The following is a 16,314-nucleotide window of genomic DNA, read 5'->3' as shown; positions in this document are numbered from 1 at the left end:
CTGTGCACCATCGCATCCCGCAGTGCGAAAGCCACTTCAACTCCTTTCCCCATTTTCCTCCTGCGCTGCTGAATGTGCATTCGTAAGAGAAGGCAACGTGGCTTTCATGTTTTTATCGCGAAAACAATATATATATATATATATTTATTTGTTTATTCATTACTGAATTCCCGGATAATGCAACAATTGGTAATTGGTTATAGTTATAAATGAACTATTAAGGAGGTGGTGCTTTACCCTCACTCGCTGTCACTCTTCTTTGGTGTTAGTGTCAACGAAACGTCTTTTTTTAAAGTCGTAAACCCCATGCTAGTCACGTTTAACCGCTTCCTCTCCCCCCCTTTCCCCCCGTATCATTCTTTAGGAAGGTGATTTGGCAACTATATTGTTGAAACCCCTCTTAGACGCTTCTACATTCCTTGTATTGAACGCATATTGCCGTCACTGCGGTAACTTCATTTACTTACTTTCCTTTCTGTGCTTCTTTTTGTAGAACGCAGGTGCCGGTTTGAGAGGAATGGGGCAAGCAGGTGGGAAGGAGCAGAAGCGCCAACAGGAGAAATGGGAACCTCCGGTGGCGACGGATATTGGAAAAAAGAAGAAGCGTCATGGCCCTGATGCGGCGGCAAAACTGCCGAAGATATACCCCTCCAGGGCCTGCCTCTTGAAGCAACTACGTCTTGAGCGGTGCAAAGACTACCTATTGTTGGAGGATGAACTACTCACAATGATTACGTCGCAGTGGGACGCACAGGAAAATCTTGAGGAGGGTGCCATGTCACATTATGAAGCAGAACTAAGCAAAGTAGATGCTTTGCGTGGGATGCCCCTCGAGGTCGGCACCCTTGAGGAGGTTATCGACGATACGCATGCCATAGTTTCCACAGCCGGCTCGGAGTACTACGTTGCGATGCTTTCGTTCGTTGATAAGGAAAAGTTGGAACTTGGTTGCAGCGTGCTACTCCATGACCGCTACCATAATGTTGTGGGACTTCTGGAGAGTAACACAGATCCGCTCGTAAGTGTCATGAAGGTTGATAAGGCACCGCAGGAAACCTATGCTGATATTGGCGGATTAGAGGATCAGATTCAGGAGATAAAAGAGGCGGTTGAGTTCCCTTTGTCACATCCTGAATTGTTTGATGAAGTCGGCGTAAAGCCACCGAAAGGAGTTATCCTCTACGGTGTCCCAGGCACTGGTAAGACTTTGCTCGCAAAAGCTGTGGCAAATCAAACGAGTGCCACGTTCCTGCGCGTGGTGGGGTCTGAACTTATTCAAAAGTACTCCGGTGAGGGACCCAAACTCGTCCGGGAATTGTTTCGTGTGGCTGAGGAAAACAGTCCGTCCATCGTTTTTATCGATGAAATTGATGCAATCGGGACAAAAAGGTACGATACAGACAGCGGTGGCGCCAAAGAAGTGCAGCGTACCATGTTGGAGTTGCTCACTCAACTCGATGGATTTGATAGCTGTAATGATGTGAAGGTCATTATGGCAACAAATCGCATCGAAACATTGGATCCGGCGCTCATTCGTCCGGGCCGTATCGACCGGAAGATTGAGTTCCCGTTTCCCGATGAGAAGACAAAGAAGATGATTTTTGAGATTCACACGAGCCGCATGTCCCTAGCAGAGGATGTTGATCTGTCGGAGTTCATCCACGCAAAAGACGAGATGAGCGGGGCTGATATCAAAGCCATTTGTACCGAGGCTGGTCTCCTGGCCTTGCGCGACCGGCGCATGAAAGTATGTCAGTCCGATTTCGTAAAGGGAAAAGAAAATGTGCAATACCGCAAGGATAAGGGTCGCTTCTCCAAGTTTTACCTTTAGTGGCGTGGTCGGGAATGAGTTGTGTGGGAGGCGGGATGGGTGTAAAAGTCATGCAAAGCACAGGGAAAGGCCACAATTCCATATGTGTTTCGACTTTTCTAGTGGCCGTTCGTTCCCTTTAAACTCGTTTCCCTCACTGTCCCGCCTACACCAAAGGTTGTGGAGTGCCTTTTCTCCCATAATCCCCTCATTTATTACTTCCCTCTGATGAATCTGACAGATGTTGAGTGAATACAGGACTGTGTGTGCGCATGTGTAGTTGGGTTATATATGCGTCCGCACCGTGAAGAGAAACGACGAGACCGTTGATGTTTCTGGTGTCATGAAACGTACAAAATGATGATTTCCCCCCCTTTCATCTTCTGACACCTTGCGCAGTACATTTTCAGCGTTTCTATGCATATTACAAATATGTGGGGCAAGTAAAACCGTTTTCTTTTTGTTGGTTCTGTTTTGCACTACTTTGCGGTATATCGTCTCCCCGTCTTGTTGTTCCCTTTATTTTGCATTCGCCACAAACGCGGCCTTTGGTTTCCACAGTAGACACGCAAAATACAATCAGTAAATAAAAAGGTAGCGCAGAGGCGACAGGTGGCACTGACAGTTTCCCACTTTTAACGCACTTGTCTCTGCAAGATAGCAGGGAGGCTGTTATCTTTCTTTTCGGTTGAAGCTGTTTTTTTTTTGTTCTATAGGTGTATTTATATTCTTTTTTTGTTATTATTATCGTTACCCTTGGAAGACAGCCAATCACTTTGTTGAGTCGCAGGAATGATGCTCGCAGTTATCGTAGCTTTTGCGGTCATTTTTTTTGTTACATTGGCTCTTGCCGGCCGGGGGCTTCTTCCTTTTTATCGTTATCCTCCCATCGCCCTCAACCCAGACGTATATCAGTCGTTCAAACTTGTGAAGAAAACTCGCGTGACGCATGATTCTTTCATTTTTCGCTTTGCCCTCCACGCCTCGCATCAATGCCTTGGTTTACCGACGGGTCACCACATTCGGTTCCGTGTCGCGTCCAAACACAACTTTACGGGCACCCCACAAGTTGTTCAGCACTCTTACACTCCCATTTCATCAAATGACGACAAGGGATTCGTGGATTTCCTTGTGAAAATATATTACAAGGGCTCCAATCCGACATTCCCCAACGGTGGGCGGCTCTCACAACATCTTGACAGTTTGTCCATTGGTGAGGCTGTGGAGATGTTGGGCCCAGTGGGGAAGTTTCAGTACATGGGAAACGGTGACTATACGGTGGAGATGGGTAAGGGAGAGGTAAAGCGGCAGCATGTAGCTGGTTTTGCAATGGTTGCTGGTGGTACAGGGATTACACCAATGATGCAAATTATTCATGCCATACTTAAATCACCTGAGGATCCCACGCGGCTTTGGTTAGTCTATTCCAACCACACAGAAGAGGACATTTTACTGCGGGATGCACTAGACGAGGCATGTAAGGACCCGCGTGTGAAGGTATGGCACACTCTCACTCGCAGTGCCCCCCCGGATTGGGCGTATGGAAGAGGGCGTGTTAACGAAGAGATGCTTCGCACTCACCTCCCCCCACCGCAGCTGGAGGAGGGCTCAGTAACCGTATTGTTATGTGGTCCCCCGCTTATGCTTCAGGACGCAGTGAAGCCAAACCTGCTCAACATTGGGTACTCACAAGACAATATATTTACCTTTTAATGAAACGTTCAGTAGGGTTTGTTGTTGGTGTTGTTGGGGGCAAAGGGAGCGTCGCAAATTCAAGTGCTCTAGCGGACGAGTGTAAATAATATGAACAATAAAACACAACCGAGCACGTGCCAACAAATGGTGGCACGCATAGCCAGTTGGCACAAAGACTGCACTGGAGCTGCTCCCTTGTGCATCGTCTCTCCATAATCCCCTTCTTCGGTCGTAATCATGCGACGCAAATTTACAATAACAAATTAATCAGCTCAGTGAGGTTAAGGCACCGAGACACATTTCTGTACAGTTGTTACAACAGGTGGAATGAATGAGGAATGAGGGAGAGGGGATCAGAAAAGTACTCAACTGTGGTTGCTTGTCGCGGTGTTTCGTGCAGCTTTCTTTCAGTGAAGAAATGGTTATCGTACGATCGTATTTTACCCCACATACACTCCGTTTTCTTGCCTTAATATGATACGGTGTGGAAGCAAAACTCTGACAGTGATTTCCCCTCGCTCGTGTATTTTACCCGTCGTAACGAAATGATATTTTCCGTGCTCTCTTTTCTTCTTTTCACCGCCAGGCCGCAGAGACGGTTAGGTCTGGGAGTGATACCGTTTTGTTTTTTTTTGTTTTTTTTTGTAAAGGAGAGAATAATAAAGACAAAGTGTTCTGTAACCTTCCTCTTTTGTGTGTGGAAAAATAAAAGAGGATACAAAGAGGGGAGAGAGGCGTATAGTCATCAAAGTTCCCGAGCGGGAAGAGAAGAAAAGGGGGAAAAAGTAAAGGGACAGGAAAAGAGGTCGAAATACTCGTTCGTCTACAGTCTTTGCCTTCTTTCAGCTGTGACTGAAGCGGGGAACTCAAGTACACTTTTATTTGGGTGGGGGAAGTGAGAGTAGGTTCTCTAAAAAAGAATTTAACGTCCGCTGCGTCACACACACACACACACTCATATACATATATAGGAAACTAGGGGGAAAAGGTAAGAAGAAGGGAGTAGGTAATTGTAAACGATAAGAGCCTGTCAAAAGGTACAGGTAAATCGACAGAAACAAACAGTAGGGACACATTTTCACTTCCAACCGACCCAAATACATATATGGAAACGAAAGAGAGTTGCAGGGAGCAGGACCCTGACGTGGTGTGTGGACAGGAAGAAGCACAAACCCCTGAAGCCACATGTGGGGAAGAAGCGACAGAAACACAAGAGGCGCCCGAGGCTACAGAAATGAAAGGAGAGGAACAACAGGACGACAATCCTTCGTGTGAAAATGAGGAAGCACAAAACGCCGGTGTTCCCCCTGATGAAGAGGAGGGAGACGTAACCGAACCCCCGGATGCAGCAGCCGGGTCCCATACGTCACAGGAAGCTGGAGTGAACTCCGTTACTGCTGAAGGGGGTTCCGCTTGCACTTCCCCAAAGGGCGTAAGTGTTACGGCACCTTCACCTACTGAAGACAATTTTCCGGATCGACAACCACAAATTCGACGGCGGTTGTCATGTGCAGGGCTGCGAATCGGGGAACACTCGCGTCAGGTCGATGAGGAATACGGTTATCCTCCGTCACATTATCACACACTTACTGTGAATTGCGGTGGTGCCAACGGGGATGGCGATAATATTAACTGTGGGCAACCCTTTGCTCCCATGGCGAGGGGAGTGGGACTTGTTGATCTTCCGTCCATGTATGCGAAAAAAGATAACGCTAATGGAGATGCCGTTCTCCCAGCCGCCTCACTGTTTGCGCATGGAAGCCCGGGGGAGGAATGGGAATCCACCTTCACCGTTAAGATGGGTTTACATGCCAATGATGATGACTGATTGAAATGGTGTTATTGTTCGCCCTGCGAGGTCCTTTCTTTTCATTTTCTTTCCTTTTGTTTTATTTTATTCTTATCCTTATTATTTTATACCATTGTTTTAAGCAGTAACTAGTTTACTCCGTTTTCCTCCTTTTTTTTTTTGCGTCTGTGTTTTGTAACACTATTGCTTGTAGGGTGAGAATGGGATATTCCGCTAAGGAGGGAGAGGGGTTACAAAAGAAGAAAAAAAAAAGAAAAGAATGGGATGGGATGGGATGGGATGGATGGATGAGAAGGGGGGGACACAAATCCAACATAACCTGAAGAAGAGCGTACTTTTGCATGCGTATGTTTTTTTTTGTGTGTGTGATTATGTTGGATTTGTGTCCCCCCTCCCAATTCCTTTTTTGTTTTCAGTTTGCCTCCTTCCCGCTGCGAAGTGTGTAGTTATATTACGCCTCTATACCCTTTTTAAAATTTGACAGTTCCTTTTTTATTTTGATGATTTTCATTCTTCCGCTAATGATGGTGGGTGCAGCCGTTTGGTACGGTACAGTTTTTCTTTTTCGTTTTTTTTATTTCATGTATTTCCATCCCTTTTTCCTTTTTACACACATCCTTTTCTTTTTGTATTGCAATTGCACACATTTTGTTTCGTTTCATACTGGCGGCCGCAAGCACCCGCATGGTTACAGAAAAAAAAAAAAGACATATGTGGATGGGGCGGATGAAAAAGAAACTTGTCTCATATTTTTCACACGCATTTTCTTACCGTACGCATTGGTGAGAGTACACGTGTGTAAATTTATTGCCAGTGCGTAAGCAGTTGGTTGAAAGGAGATTTAAAAACAAAAAATGTTGGAGGTGGAAGGCGCAAAGAGATATGTTCTTGTGTGAAGAAGGAAGGTTGGAAAGAATAACATGGTTGATCCCATGACATGTAAATACGCGCATATAGTAATAATCAAAAAAATAAAAATAAAAAGAGGAAAAAAGAGGAAATGCAGCCACCTACGGTACATGAAGCACAGGGCGTATATGATAGTAAAACCAGAGACACCAGGCTGCACCCATCATTTTAAGTGTTCTCATCTTTGCCTTTTTTTTTCTTTTGCATGGCTTTACATCGCTGAATGGACTTTACCTAAATGCGGGAAAGTGTATGTATGAATCTGTATAAATAAATAAATAAATAAATATATTCGTGTGTGGGTGTGGGTAGGTGTGTGGGAGAGAAAGGAGGGGATTTCATGCGCATACATTTATATGTCTATGAAGTATGTGCGTGTGAAACAATTATTCCTTTGCTCCCTTTTTCTTCTTCTTCTTTTGTCTTGTCTTCCTTTTTAATCGTTTGGGAAGCTAAGATACGATTGAGCCATGATAAGAAAAAAAAATGAATAGATGAGGGGAATAGACAGTGTAATTGCAAAAAGAAAAAAAAAGCAGGGGAAAAGCCTTTCCCTCTGTTCAACTTTATTTTTCTCCCCGTCGTCGCACTCTTCTTTTTCATTTCTTCGATTTTTTTTTCCAAAAAAAAAATCCCCTTCTCTCTCATTTGTGCACTCCTTTCTAATTTACGAGAGTAACGTTGGGGGAGAAAAAGCATGAAAAAAAAAGATACGTGGGATCTTTCAATAATTATTATTGAGGGTTGTTGTTGTTATTATTATCCGTATCATTATTTTTGTTATTGCTTTTCCCCCGTTTGTCTCCTTTTCGTCTTCGCCTTTGTTGTAATTTATATTTCCCACGGTTTGTTTGTAATTGTTTTTTTTTCTTTTTTGCCATCCCTTTAATCAGAAGCACCCACAACACCTTACCCGAAGTTTGGTAGGGGGAAAAAAAATGAAGGGATGTCAAGGCATTTGGCACATTTCGGAGGCGAGCAGGAAAAGTCAAATAAAATGAAAAGAAATGGGATGAAGTGAAGTAAGGATGAAATGCAGCGAAGTGGATAAAAGCGGAGAAAGGAATGCGGGGGGAGAGTGGGTGATGTTTAATATTCGAGAAATTTTCTTGAAAACATGTGTGAATGAGTTGAGTTGATTGAGACGTTTTGATGTTTTTGCTGCTGTTGTTATTGTTGTTGTTGTTGTTGTGTTTTGCTGTTGAATGTAAGTGACCACTGATTCGGAGTGCATACGGTTTTGGTCCTACCTTATGCTTTGTGTTGTCATGTGCGTTTTTTTTTTTTTTGGTACCCTCTTCCCAATGTGTATGTTAGCGCGTGTACGGGCTTGAGCCACGTGGCTTGAAGATGTCGCCATGTGTTTCCCTCCTATTATTGTTATTTATGGAACTGTTCTTTTCCCTTTATTCTGCTTTGCGTTTTGGTGGGAAAAAGAAGAGCACGCCACAAGGGAGAAACAGTGAAAAGCAGAAGGGGGAATACTCATAAGCAATCAGATACAAAGGGAAAGGGAAAAAGAAAGCATAAAGAATAGGAGCACAGTGAGGGAAAGAGCGGGGCGAATCATTCATCATGATTCCTGCCCTTAATGGTGTTGTTACAAAAACTGTTCTTCTCGTGCGACCGCGCTACGCACAACAGTTGGAGCTCCGCGCCCTTACAAAATACAAATTACACGAGGCCGGTTTTATCATCGTTCGTGAAGAGTACCGTCGGGTGAATGAAGAGCTTGCTGATAAAATTGCCGTTCAGCTCGACCGCGCTGCCTTTCTTAGTGGCACGGCGGCTCCCGAAGAGGTGGAGGCAGTTAACGAGGGTGATAGTGCCACAAATGGCTCGCGGATGTTCACACGCTCGCACGTTACAGTTGGCGCACAAGAACTTGTGGGGAATGCGTACTTATACGTCCTGGCCCATCGGGATTGCCACGCAGAGCTGCTTCGGTTCCTTGACCGCCTTTTTGCTGATGAGGATTACACAATGCTGTTGATGAGTATTAACGAAGAGGGAAAGGAGGCAGGTTCAGCAGCGGGGTCAGCGGCCACTCAACAGCAGGGTGATTCGCGCGGCCCGTCTATTCAATGCCCGCTATTCTGCAATGTCACAAGTGTCGCAGCAAAACAAGTTGTTCAACTGCTATTTCCACGTATGCTTGTCCACGATGTGCCGAACCGTACGGTAACGCGTGAGTATGTGCAGGCGGAGTTGAAGAACGCGTTGATGCCTGCGCTCGTTGAGCTGTCGAGAGCAAAACCAGAAAACCCCATCCGGTGGTTAGCTGAGCGATTGTTGAATACAAACGTGCGGGCTCCTCCACTAATATCCGCAGCTAACGGCGATACTGAGGTTACAGAACAGTAGAGGGCGGTTGCAAGTGCTTTCATGAATGAAAGGAATGCGTTACTTTTTGTTGTAAAATGTCCTCACACATTTGAGAGTGGGCAGACGATACGAAGATAGAGGTGGCGAGTGAAAGCAGTGCGACATTATGGTGGTGGCGAATTTTTGGTTGTGTATTATTGTGTTGCTTATGTATGTGGCGGCTGAAGGTACGAATGGTGAACCTTCGTAACACAATTCTTATGTTCTCTTGTTTCTGTCCCATGTGCTTTTTTGTTTTGTGATTTGTTTTCCATCATGTATAGTTGCACTAGATGACACATGTGAGGAAGTACAAGTGGAACTGGGATAAAAAAAATCTTTAAGGATTAGTTCCACGTAGGGTTGGCGAAATCCCTGCGAGTTGATGTTGTTTTTTTCCCTCATCATTGTTGCTTTCGTCTTGAGCGTATTTCAGTTGGGTTTTGACTTCTTTTCCTCCCCCTTTTGTGTTTATTTTTGTTTCTGCCCCAAGTAAGCTAACTTAAGGATGTGCTGGTGAAGGTCAGCCTCTGTTACTCGTTAAAGTGCGTGGGTGCGGTGCACTCATCTCAGATGACGAACACGTAGCGGTGGTAAATAGCTGAAGTGAGCGAACGCATGATAAAATGTCTATTTTTTGAGGTAAAAGCAAAAAAAAAAAACTGTGGGGTTATAAGTGAGGGAAAGTTTTGGATGGTGTATTTGTCGTTCATCCTTCCCCATTTATATTTTTTGGCACCCTACAAATTCTCATGTGATGTGCTGTCACTGCTACCCCCTCTCTTTTTCGTATGGGGTCGGAAGGAGGGTGGAACTGGAGAGTGAGTTGATTTCGCGTGTCGGAAGCGATTGCAAGACAGGCATGATTGTTATCGGCAACGCTGATGCGGAAATGAATGAGAATAACTATGATGTGGTGTGCATGTGTCGGCATATGAGCATATATTCATATATATATATATATATATATATGAATGTTCCTCAGCGGGCCGCGCTTGCGCTTCTACAATTACTGTTGTGGTGTTTGTAGCCTTACCATGCGTGTAAGGTATACGGACGGTTAATTTTGGGTAAAAATAATGAAGCCGTGCATTTTGTTTGCAACTGGTTTTCGGTCGCTCTCGTCCATTAGCCGGTACTTCGCCTCTGGGAGGTGACCGAGGGCATCATTCGGTACTTTTAGTTACCATCAGGAGTGATCTGTCAGGAAGGCTGAGAAGAAAATTTCCTCCACTTTTCCCCGCCTAACTTTATCTACTCTCTACCATTTAATAATCGATGAAATGAAATCACAGCATGACATGCATAAAGGAAAACATTACAGGGCTGCTTTTCTTGTGTTGTTGCCTGTCACTTTCGCTATGGGTACTTTCGACTTGCAAAGCCCATGCTGATGGGGAAACCGCAGAGCCAAACACCAGCTGTTCGTATATGTTGATGCTCGATTGTCTTTTACATCCTGAGGCTACTGAGGTGGCGACCCGACGTCTACAGAAAACAAATAGGTGGAAATGGTGGCGTAGTGGCCTTCCAAGTGGATCGGAAGTGCATGTGCATCCCCCTCCAGCGCCTTCTGGGACGTGGAATGACTTTCTGTTGATGGATATTCGCTCTCCCCTTTGTGGTAAGTTGTCAGGGAATGTTATGGAGAGTGAAATAAGTGGGACCTCATTTGCTCTTCCTACCGTAGGGCGAGTTATTGTATTACGTGTCGTGGAAGATAGGTGGGTTCCAAAAGAATTTACGCGCACCCATTCGATTGAGTCACGAGGCGACAAACTTTCCCGATGGCGGTACCCCCGTCAGTATTTGAGGCTACGAACGGCACTGAGATGGAGCGGGTTGGGTGTTCGAGTGGCTGTACTCGACAATGGTGTTGATGCGGCGCTTTTACCACAACGGGATGTAGAGGGGATACCGAATTCTGCGGGGGAAAAAAGTGACTGGTCAGTTGCACTATGCAGGAGTTTTGTGCCCGATGTGCCATGCGAGAACCGCCGTGATTCACATGGCACCTTCAGCGTGTCCGTTACAGCTGGCAACATTTCCTTGACTAGTAACCTTCGCAGTAACGAAGGGTTCGGTAATCAAACCACGTCCTTTACCGATGCGAGCACCGCAGAAGAAATGCCTGCAGTGAGTAAACATTACGTGGGCGTGGCCCCTGGTTCTACTGTTGGTATGTTTCGTGTGTTCGACGATGCTCGGGGCTCAAAGACATCGTGGCTGGTGTCTGCTTTGAACGATGTGTTGCAGTGGCGAGCCGATGTTGTGAGTTTGGCGTTTGGTGGCACTGATAATATGGACACCATTTTCACCGAGAAAATCCGTGTGTTGGCGATGTCAGGCGTCGTTGTCGTTGCGGCAGCTGGAAATGATGGTCCAACAATGGGAACAATTCACAACCCCGCTGACCAGGCGGAGGTATTGGCGGTTGGCTCCCTTGGAACGGTTAATTGCCACATCGTTGCGAACGCTATGACTGCGCACCCCGGCCACGATGATAGAGAGGGAAACTGCACAGACAGTCGTGACCAGCGGTGGGTCTCGCAGTTTTCCGGCAGGGGTCCGTCTACGGTGGAATTCCCATTCGGCGCTGGTCGGGTACGGCCGGATATTTTGGCGCTTGGAGAGCATGTGGTTGGTGTAGGGTGTGTGATGGAGAAGTTTGGTATGAGTGGTGAGGAGAGGGTGCTGGGGCTGCAGGTATCTCACGGCACAAGTGTTGCAACGGCACTTGTAGCTGGGGTTGCTGCGTTGTGCATAGAAGCACTACGGACTCTGGGTGACGGGACACGCGTTAACGTCGCACTTGTGAAGGGACTTCTAATTGAGACGGCTGTGGAGCTGGTTCCTAACACTGAGAGCCTTAACTCTGTTGAAAGGGTTCTGATGCAGGAAAGGAAGAAGTACTCTTCACAGGGTGCTGGGAGCTGGTCAACCGAAGGAGATGCGTTCTTGAATGGGAAGCGACGGAGAACGCTCGATGGGGTCGATATGGTCCACACTCTATTTCACTACCGGAACGTACTTCAGTTCAGTCGTTTGAGCCAAGGCGGTGGGGAGGTGTGTCCCACATGCGCGCTCTCTCGAATCGAACAGAGGGCCCACGAATACGATCGACTACTGGAGGTTTTTGCGTTCCCCAAGGCTGTTGATGCAACGGGCGACCATCACCTTCCACATGGTGGCAAAGGACCAGCCGCAGCAACATTAGGCCCCTGCCTGCTCAACTGGCCTTACTGCGAGCAGCCTTTGTTTCCCTCTGCAGCACCTATCGCGTTTAATTTAAGCCTTCATAATGCTCGCTGTGAGTCCTCGCGGCTAAATCTCATTTCGCCAAACGTAACAATTTCAGGAGCCGAAGGTTTTTGCAGTGCGAATCGCGTCTGTGAGCCAGGTTATCTTGGTGCCGAAATCGCACAGCAATTAGTGCTTGTGCGAGCTGATGCTTCCCTTGTTATGTCTGCCCACAGTGGATGGCTATCACTATTTGCCCTTTCACCTGCGAATGCCTCCACGACGCAAATACCACCACCTACGTCAGCGGCTGAATCCAACTCTCCAGATTCTTTCGCTTTGGATAGGTACGATCTTATTACAGTGATTGGATCTGTAAGACTTGCCTACCTGTGCACGGCAAGCGGTGAACATCAGAAGGCGAATGCGGATGTTGACGAATCAGGGGGAGTTCGTTCGGTTACTGTGCCCTTTAAATTACCGGTTGTGCGGCGCCCCTCCCGACTTGAGCGTGTGGGTTTTGATATGAGTCATCAGTGGTTTTATCCTCCAGGTCAAGTACCTGATGATGATATCCGTCAAGAGAGACATGTACTTCACTACCGCCGCGGCAACGGGCGCCTTCGCGGCCATGCTGTGCGAAGTCGCTCGGGAGAAAAGCGGTGTGGTGCCTACGAATGTGAGAGTGATCATCTCTATACAAATATGGCACTGTTCTTCTTGTATCTTCGGCGGGTTCTTGGTTTATTTGTTGAGCAGCCACTGCTCACTTACCTACCATTCGGTGTTAGCAAGATTAACGGTGTCGGAGGGGTTAATGCGAAGAGGGATGTAAAGAATGTTTCTGTAGCGGCGTTGAAGCGGTATTATGGGAACATAGGCACTCTCATACTGTTCGATCTGGAGTTACCGCTTTTGCGGATGGAGCGTACTCTTATTTCGGACGCAGTTCGTTACGAAAAACTACACTTACTAGTTGTGAGCGAATGGTTCAGCAGGAGCATAGCACGGGGAACCTCGTCTCATAGTTCAACCCCCGGTGGATCCTTATTTCCCTCCCTTAAAGGCAACCAGAACGTGAATTCCTCCTTTTGCGATGCTGATGAACCGAAGGTTAAGAGTAATGGGTGTCTACCAAAGGAACCTATGGTTTTGGACGGATCGTCACATGTGCCGTCGTTGAATGCCCTTCTCCGTGATGTTTCTCATGGAAAACTTCAACTGGACACAGAACACGTGGTTAGTGGCGAACTAGTTTTGGCAACCTGTCCACACCACTCGTACAAAATGCCTTCCAGTTTTTGGTCCATATCATCGTGGTTTTCTTGGCTTTGGTTTGGAGGAGCGCAGCGCGCAGACGGTTGTGTGGACCGGCACTTGGGCGAGATTCAATCAGCAGGAGTGGTTCTCTGGCCCCCTACTGGTGAAAGGAACAAACAAGGAGACGAGTCCCACAGCGAACTAGGCGGAGAACGTTCTAGTGCAGACTCCAAACCTACAGCAGTTTGCAGTGTTGCAAAAAATTGGGCCAGAGGTCTTTACTTTCATAGCAAGTTGAAGGACAGCGGGGGCAACTTAAACTGCGACGACGCGACCAACGGTTGTGGTGATGGTACTAAACAACGGGAAGTGGACGTTATGCACCCCGTGGGGCAATCTGCGTTTGTCCCCATTTTTGGTTTCGTCGGTTCAGGTGGTGACTGCTTGGGTGAAGATGGTTTGTTTGACAACGAGGGGTGCATGAAGGGAGCACCTGCCGCTGAATCCTTAAGGCACGCTGGTGGGCGTGTGGTCCTTTTTACTGATTCCAATAGTTTCAGTGATTTGCCACACAGCGCAGCCACACTGCATCGGCTGAACCTGTTAATCTATGACACGTCGAGGCTACTCTCTCGGTCGAGTACAGAAACTTCCTTTGCAATTGATATTTCTCATAAAATTGAGGCTATAGTGCGTGAAGAGAGTTTTCAACCCTCCCTCTCACTGGGCCTCATTGGCGACTTTGTGAGTTTCCTCCACAATGGAGGGACAAAGAACTTTATGCAGGGCGTTGACTGTCGCCGTTCGGACGGTACGAGTCTGGGACATCATTGGAATGATATCTCGACCTCCGAAAAGGCAGAAAATGGCGGACGGGACGGTCTCCATGCTGCAAATGAGGAGGATAAGGCGAGTTTGCTTGCCCTTCGTTTATTTCAGGGTGCGCCGCAGCGGGTTGCGATAGCTGAGAGGGTTCGTGCCGTTTTAGTTGACTGGGAAGCGGCCATTGCCTCTGAAGCTGATTATGCTGAGACAGATGCGGTGATTACAGATGGAGATTGTAATGGTTCATTTTTCGTTCAAACCGCGGATTCGAGGAAACTGTGGTCTAATTGTACGTACGGCGGTGAGGGAGTTAATATGATACTTTGGACGCACATACTGGGTCTAACATTTACGACGTTAGTACTGTATGCGACCAATTGCCTCCGATGCCTGTTGGAGAACATGAAGGTTGTGGCAGTGGAACCATCTGAGTAGCGCATTGTATGGCGAGCGGACGCATAATGAGAGGATGGGAGGCGAACCGTGCTCTAAATTCTGCATACCTTGTTTCAGGCACATATATATATATATATTATTTTTAAAAAATTAATGACGTGTCATTGCATGCATGCACCGTTTCATACTGATGAACTTATGTACACCCATAACTGTTGGTTGCCTCTCCACTTTTCTTAGGTACTATTTGACTGAATCAAGGTAATTCTGTGGCCTCTCTCTTTTTGTGTTGCGAAGGCATTCGGCTATTGTTCAGCTCGCAACTGACTTCTTGTTGAGGACCACAGTAGCGCACATTCACTGAAGTTGTACGGCATCACGATGAAAGCCAGGCGGGCTGCTCGCGGCTCACTAAAGGAGCCTAAGCAAATTCCTTACACAAAATCCTCACCATTTGTAGCTTCTGCTCAGGCACGAGGTGCCGGTAACTTACTATGGAAGAAACCAATGGCTTTCCTGTCACGTATGGTTTCGGTGGTGATGGAAAAGGTTCGATCGTCACCGAGTAAGCATCTCAAATACGGCGATATTTTGCGCGACATTCCCTTCCATGTGCACAACCGCATTATCAGTTACTTCTCGACGCATCCAACCCTTTGCGTAGAGGTGTTTGGTGTTTCCCACGGGCAGTGTATCCGCTTCACCCATGGGCCGTGGGCTAGACAAACAGCAATTGTTATTGGTGTGCGGGGCGGGAAGCTTTGGGTGCTGGACAAAGATGGCCCTGTGATGGCCCGACCCTTGTTTACAATAGAGCAACATGACTGGGAAAAGCTTTTGCCGGATGAGGAGCTGCTGAAGCGACTCAAAGAGGGACTAGAAGTGGCGCGACGAGGTGCAGAGCTGGACTATGATCCCGAGCAGCGGGAGTTTCTGCAGAAGGCGCCTGATTTATTTGTAGAAGTGGTTGATGACGACATGGATTATGCAAACGCTGGCTCCTCGGCAGCATTGAGCAGCCGAGGTAGCTGCGCCAAAACCATTCGAAGTGAGCGGTATACCAGCAACGTAAACCCGGTTAGAGGCATGGACGATGGTATTTTTGAACTTCCTGAGCGGTCCCGAAAACGCGTGATTCTCGTTCCTCAGATTGCTCAAGTAACGGGAGACGCGGGATGGGCTGGTGAGGGTCTCGTCGTGGTGAATGGGGGTGGTGTGAGGTCTTTTACATCTTCCTTATCCGCCTCGGTGCTTTTGTAATCAAGGGTACAATATGAAAGGGTCTGGGGCCTGGCTGGAACAAACTACAACCAAGCGTGTTGCATGAGTGTGCCTTAATCGTGTGTGATTCAATATGGCAATCAACGAAGGGTAGGGTAGAAGAGGAATTGAAGTAATCATGCGCATTAATGTATTTTTAGTGCGCATTATGCGTGCTTTTGTAGCCGCTATTCGATTCTCTCCGCTGTATGACAAACTTTTTACTCCTGGGCGTTCCCTATTTGTTGCAACCACCTTTGGTGTCTCTTATCATCAAGGATATTAACGCCCGCTGCCACCTCACCTCTGTCCTTTCTTCATGTTTACTTGTTTCGATAAGGTCACGTATACATGAGTTATTCTTGAGGGACTAGGGCACAATGAAGTAAGTTTTTACCTTCTTGGGGTCGCCGTTTTCCACCTCATATGAAGGAGCGTGTAGAAGTTCCGTGGAATGTATCCTGGGTACCCGCCACCGCTGTTAGGTCGGCACACGGAAATATATATATATATATATATATGAATTGGGTCGCTTCATCACTTGTTGTGGGTTTGTCCCTTATCTTGTGGTTAAAGTTTATTTCCCGCTAATCATTAGACGTGACTTACGCGATTTGGTGGAAGGTTGTGCCGTGTTCCTTTACACTATTTGGTGTAGTGCAGTATGCCGTATGCCAGGGGCAAGCTGCTTAGCGTTGGCTTCTTACGAAAGGAGTCCCTGGCGATGCCGGCCACCTCAACGTGG

At 47.0% G+C, this 16,314-nt stretch overlaps 6 protein-coding genes across 6 annotated transcripts; all 6 read left to right on the top strand.

Moving 5' to 3' along the window:
* Positions 1-517: 517 nt before the first annotated feature.
* On the top strand, positions 518-1,831 carry TEOVI_000531200 (proteasome regulatory ATPase subunit 2; the record flags this gene model as incomplete). Its single annotated transcript, XM_067223270.1, has 1 exon — positions 518-1,831. One exon carries the CDS (start codon positions 518-520, stop codon positions 1,829-1,831), a length of 1,314 nt encoding a protein of 437 aa, XP_067079371.1.
* Positions 1,832-2,602: 771 nt separating this feature from the next.
* TEOVI_000531100 (NADH-cytochrome b5 reductase, putative) lies at positions 2,603-3,523 on the top strand (the record flags this gene model as incomplete). The annotated part of the gene is made up of 1 exon (XM_067223269.1): positions 2,603-3,523. One exon carries the CDS (start codon positions 2,603-2,605, stop codon positions 3,521-3,523), a length of 921 nt encoding a protein of 306 aa, XP_067079370.1.
* Positions 3,524-4,610: 1,087 nt separating this feature from the next.
* Positions 4,611-5,333, top strand: TEOVI_000531000 (uncharacterized protein; the record flags this gene model as incomplete). Its single annotated transcript, XM_067223268.1, has 1 exon — positions 4,611-5,333. The coding sequence occupies one exon, from the start codon at positions 4,611-4,613 to the stop codon at positions 5,331-5,333; it is 723 nt and encodes a 240-aa protein (XP_067079369.1).
* Positions 5,334-7,799: 2,466 nt separating this feature from the next.
* Positions 7,800-8,588, top strand: TEOVI_000530900 (Dpy-30 motif containing protein, putative; the record flags this gene model as incomplete). Its single annotated transcript, XM_067223267.1, has 1 exon — positions 7,800-8,588. One exon carries the CDS (start codon positions 7,800-7,802, stop codon positions 8,586-8,588), a length of 789 nt encoding a protein of 262 aa, XP_067079368.1.
* Positions 8,589-9,884: 1,296 nt separating this feature from the next.
* On the top strand, positions 9,885-14,348 carry TEOVI_000530800 (serine peptidase, clan SB, family S8-like protein; the record flags this gene model as incomplete). Its single annotated transcript, XM_067223266.1, has 1 exon — positions 9,885-14,348. One exon carries the CDS (start codon positions 9,885-9,887, stop codon positions 14,346-14,348), a length of 4,464 nt encoding a protein of 1,487 aa, XP_067079367.1.
* Positions 14,349-14,690: 342 nt separating this feature from the next.
* On the top strand, positions 14,691-15,569 carry TEOVI_000530700 (uncharacterized protein; the record flags this gene model as incomplete). Its single annotated transcript, XM_067223265.1, has 1 exon — positions 14,691-15,569. The coding sequence occupies one exon, from the start codon at positions 14,691-14,693 to the stop codon at positions 15,567-15,569; it is 879 nt and encodes a 292-aa protein (XP_067079366.1).
* Positions 15,570-16,314: the final 745 nt, after the last annotated feature.

Source organism: Trypanosoma equiperdum, assembly GCF_001457755.1.
Source record: "Trypanosoma equiperdum strain OVI genome assembly, contig: ctg_1821, whole genome shotgun sequence".
In the NCBI taxonomy this organism is placed as follows: Eukaryota; Euglenozoa; class Kinetoplastea; order Trypanosomatida; family Trypanosomatidae; genus Trypanosoma; species Trypanosoma equiperdum.
This window is presented reverse-complemented; position numbering and strand designations above follow the sequence as displayed.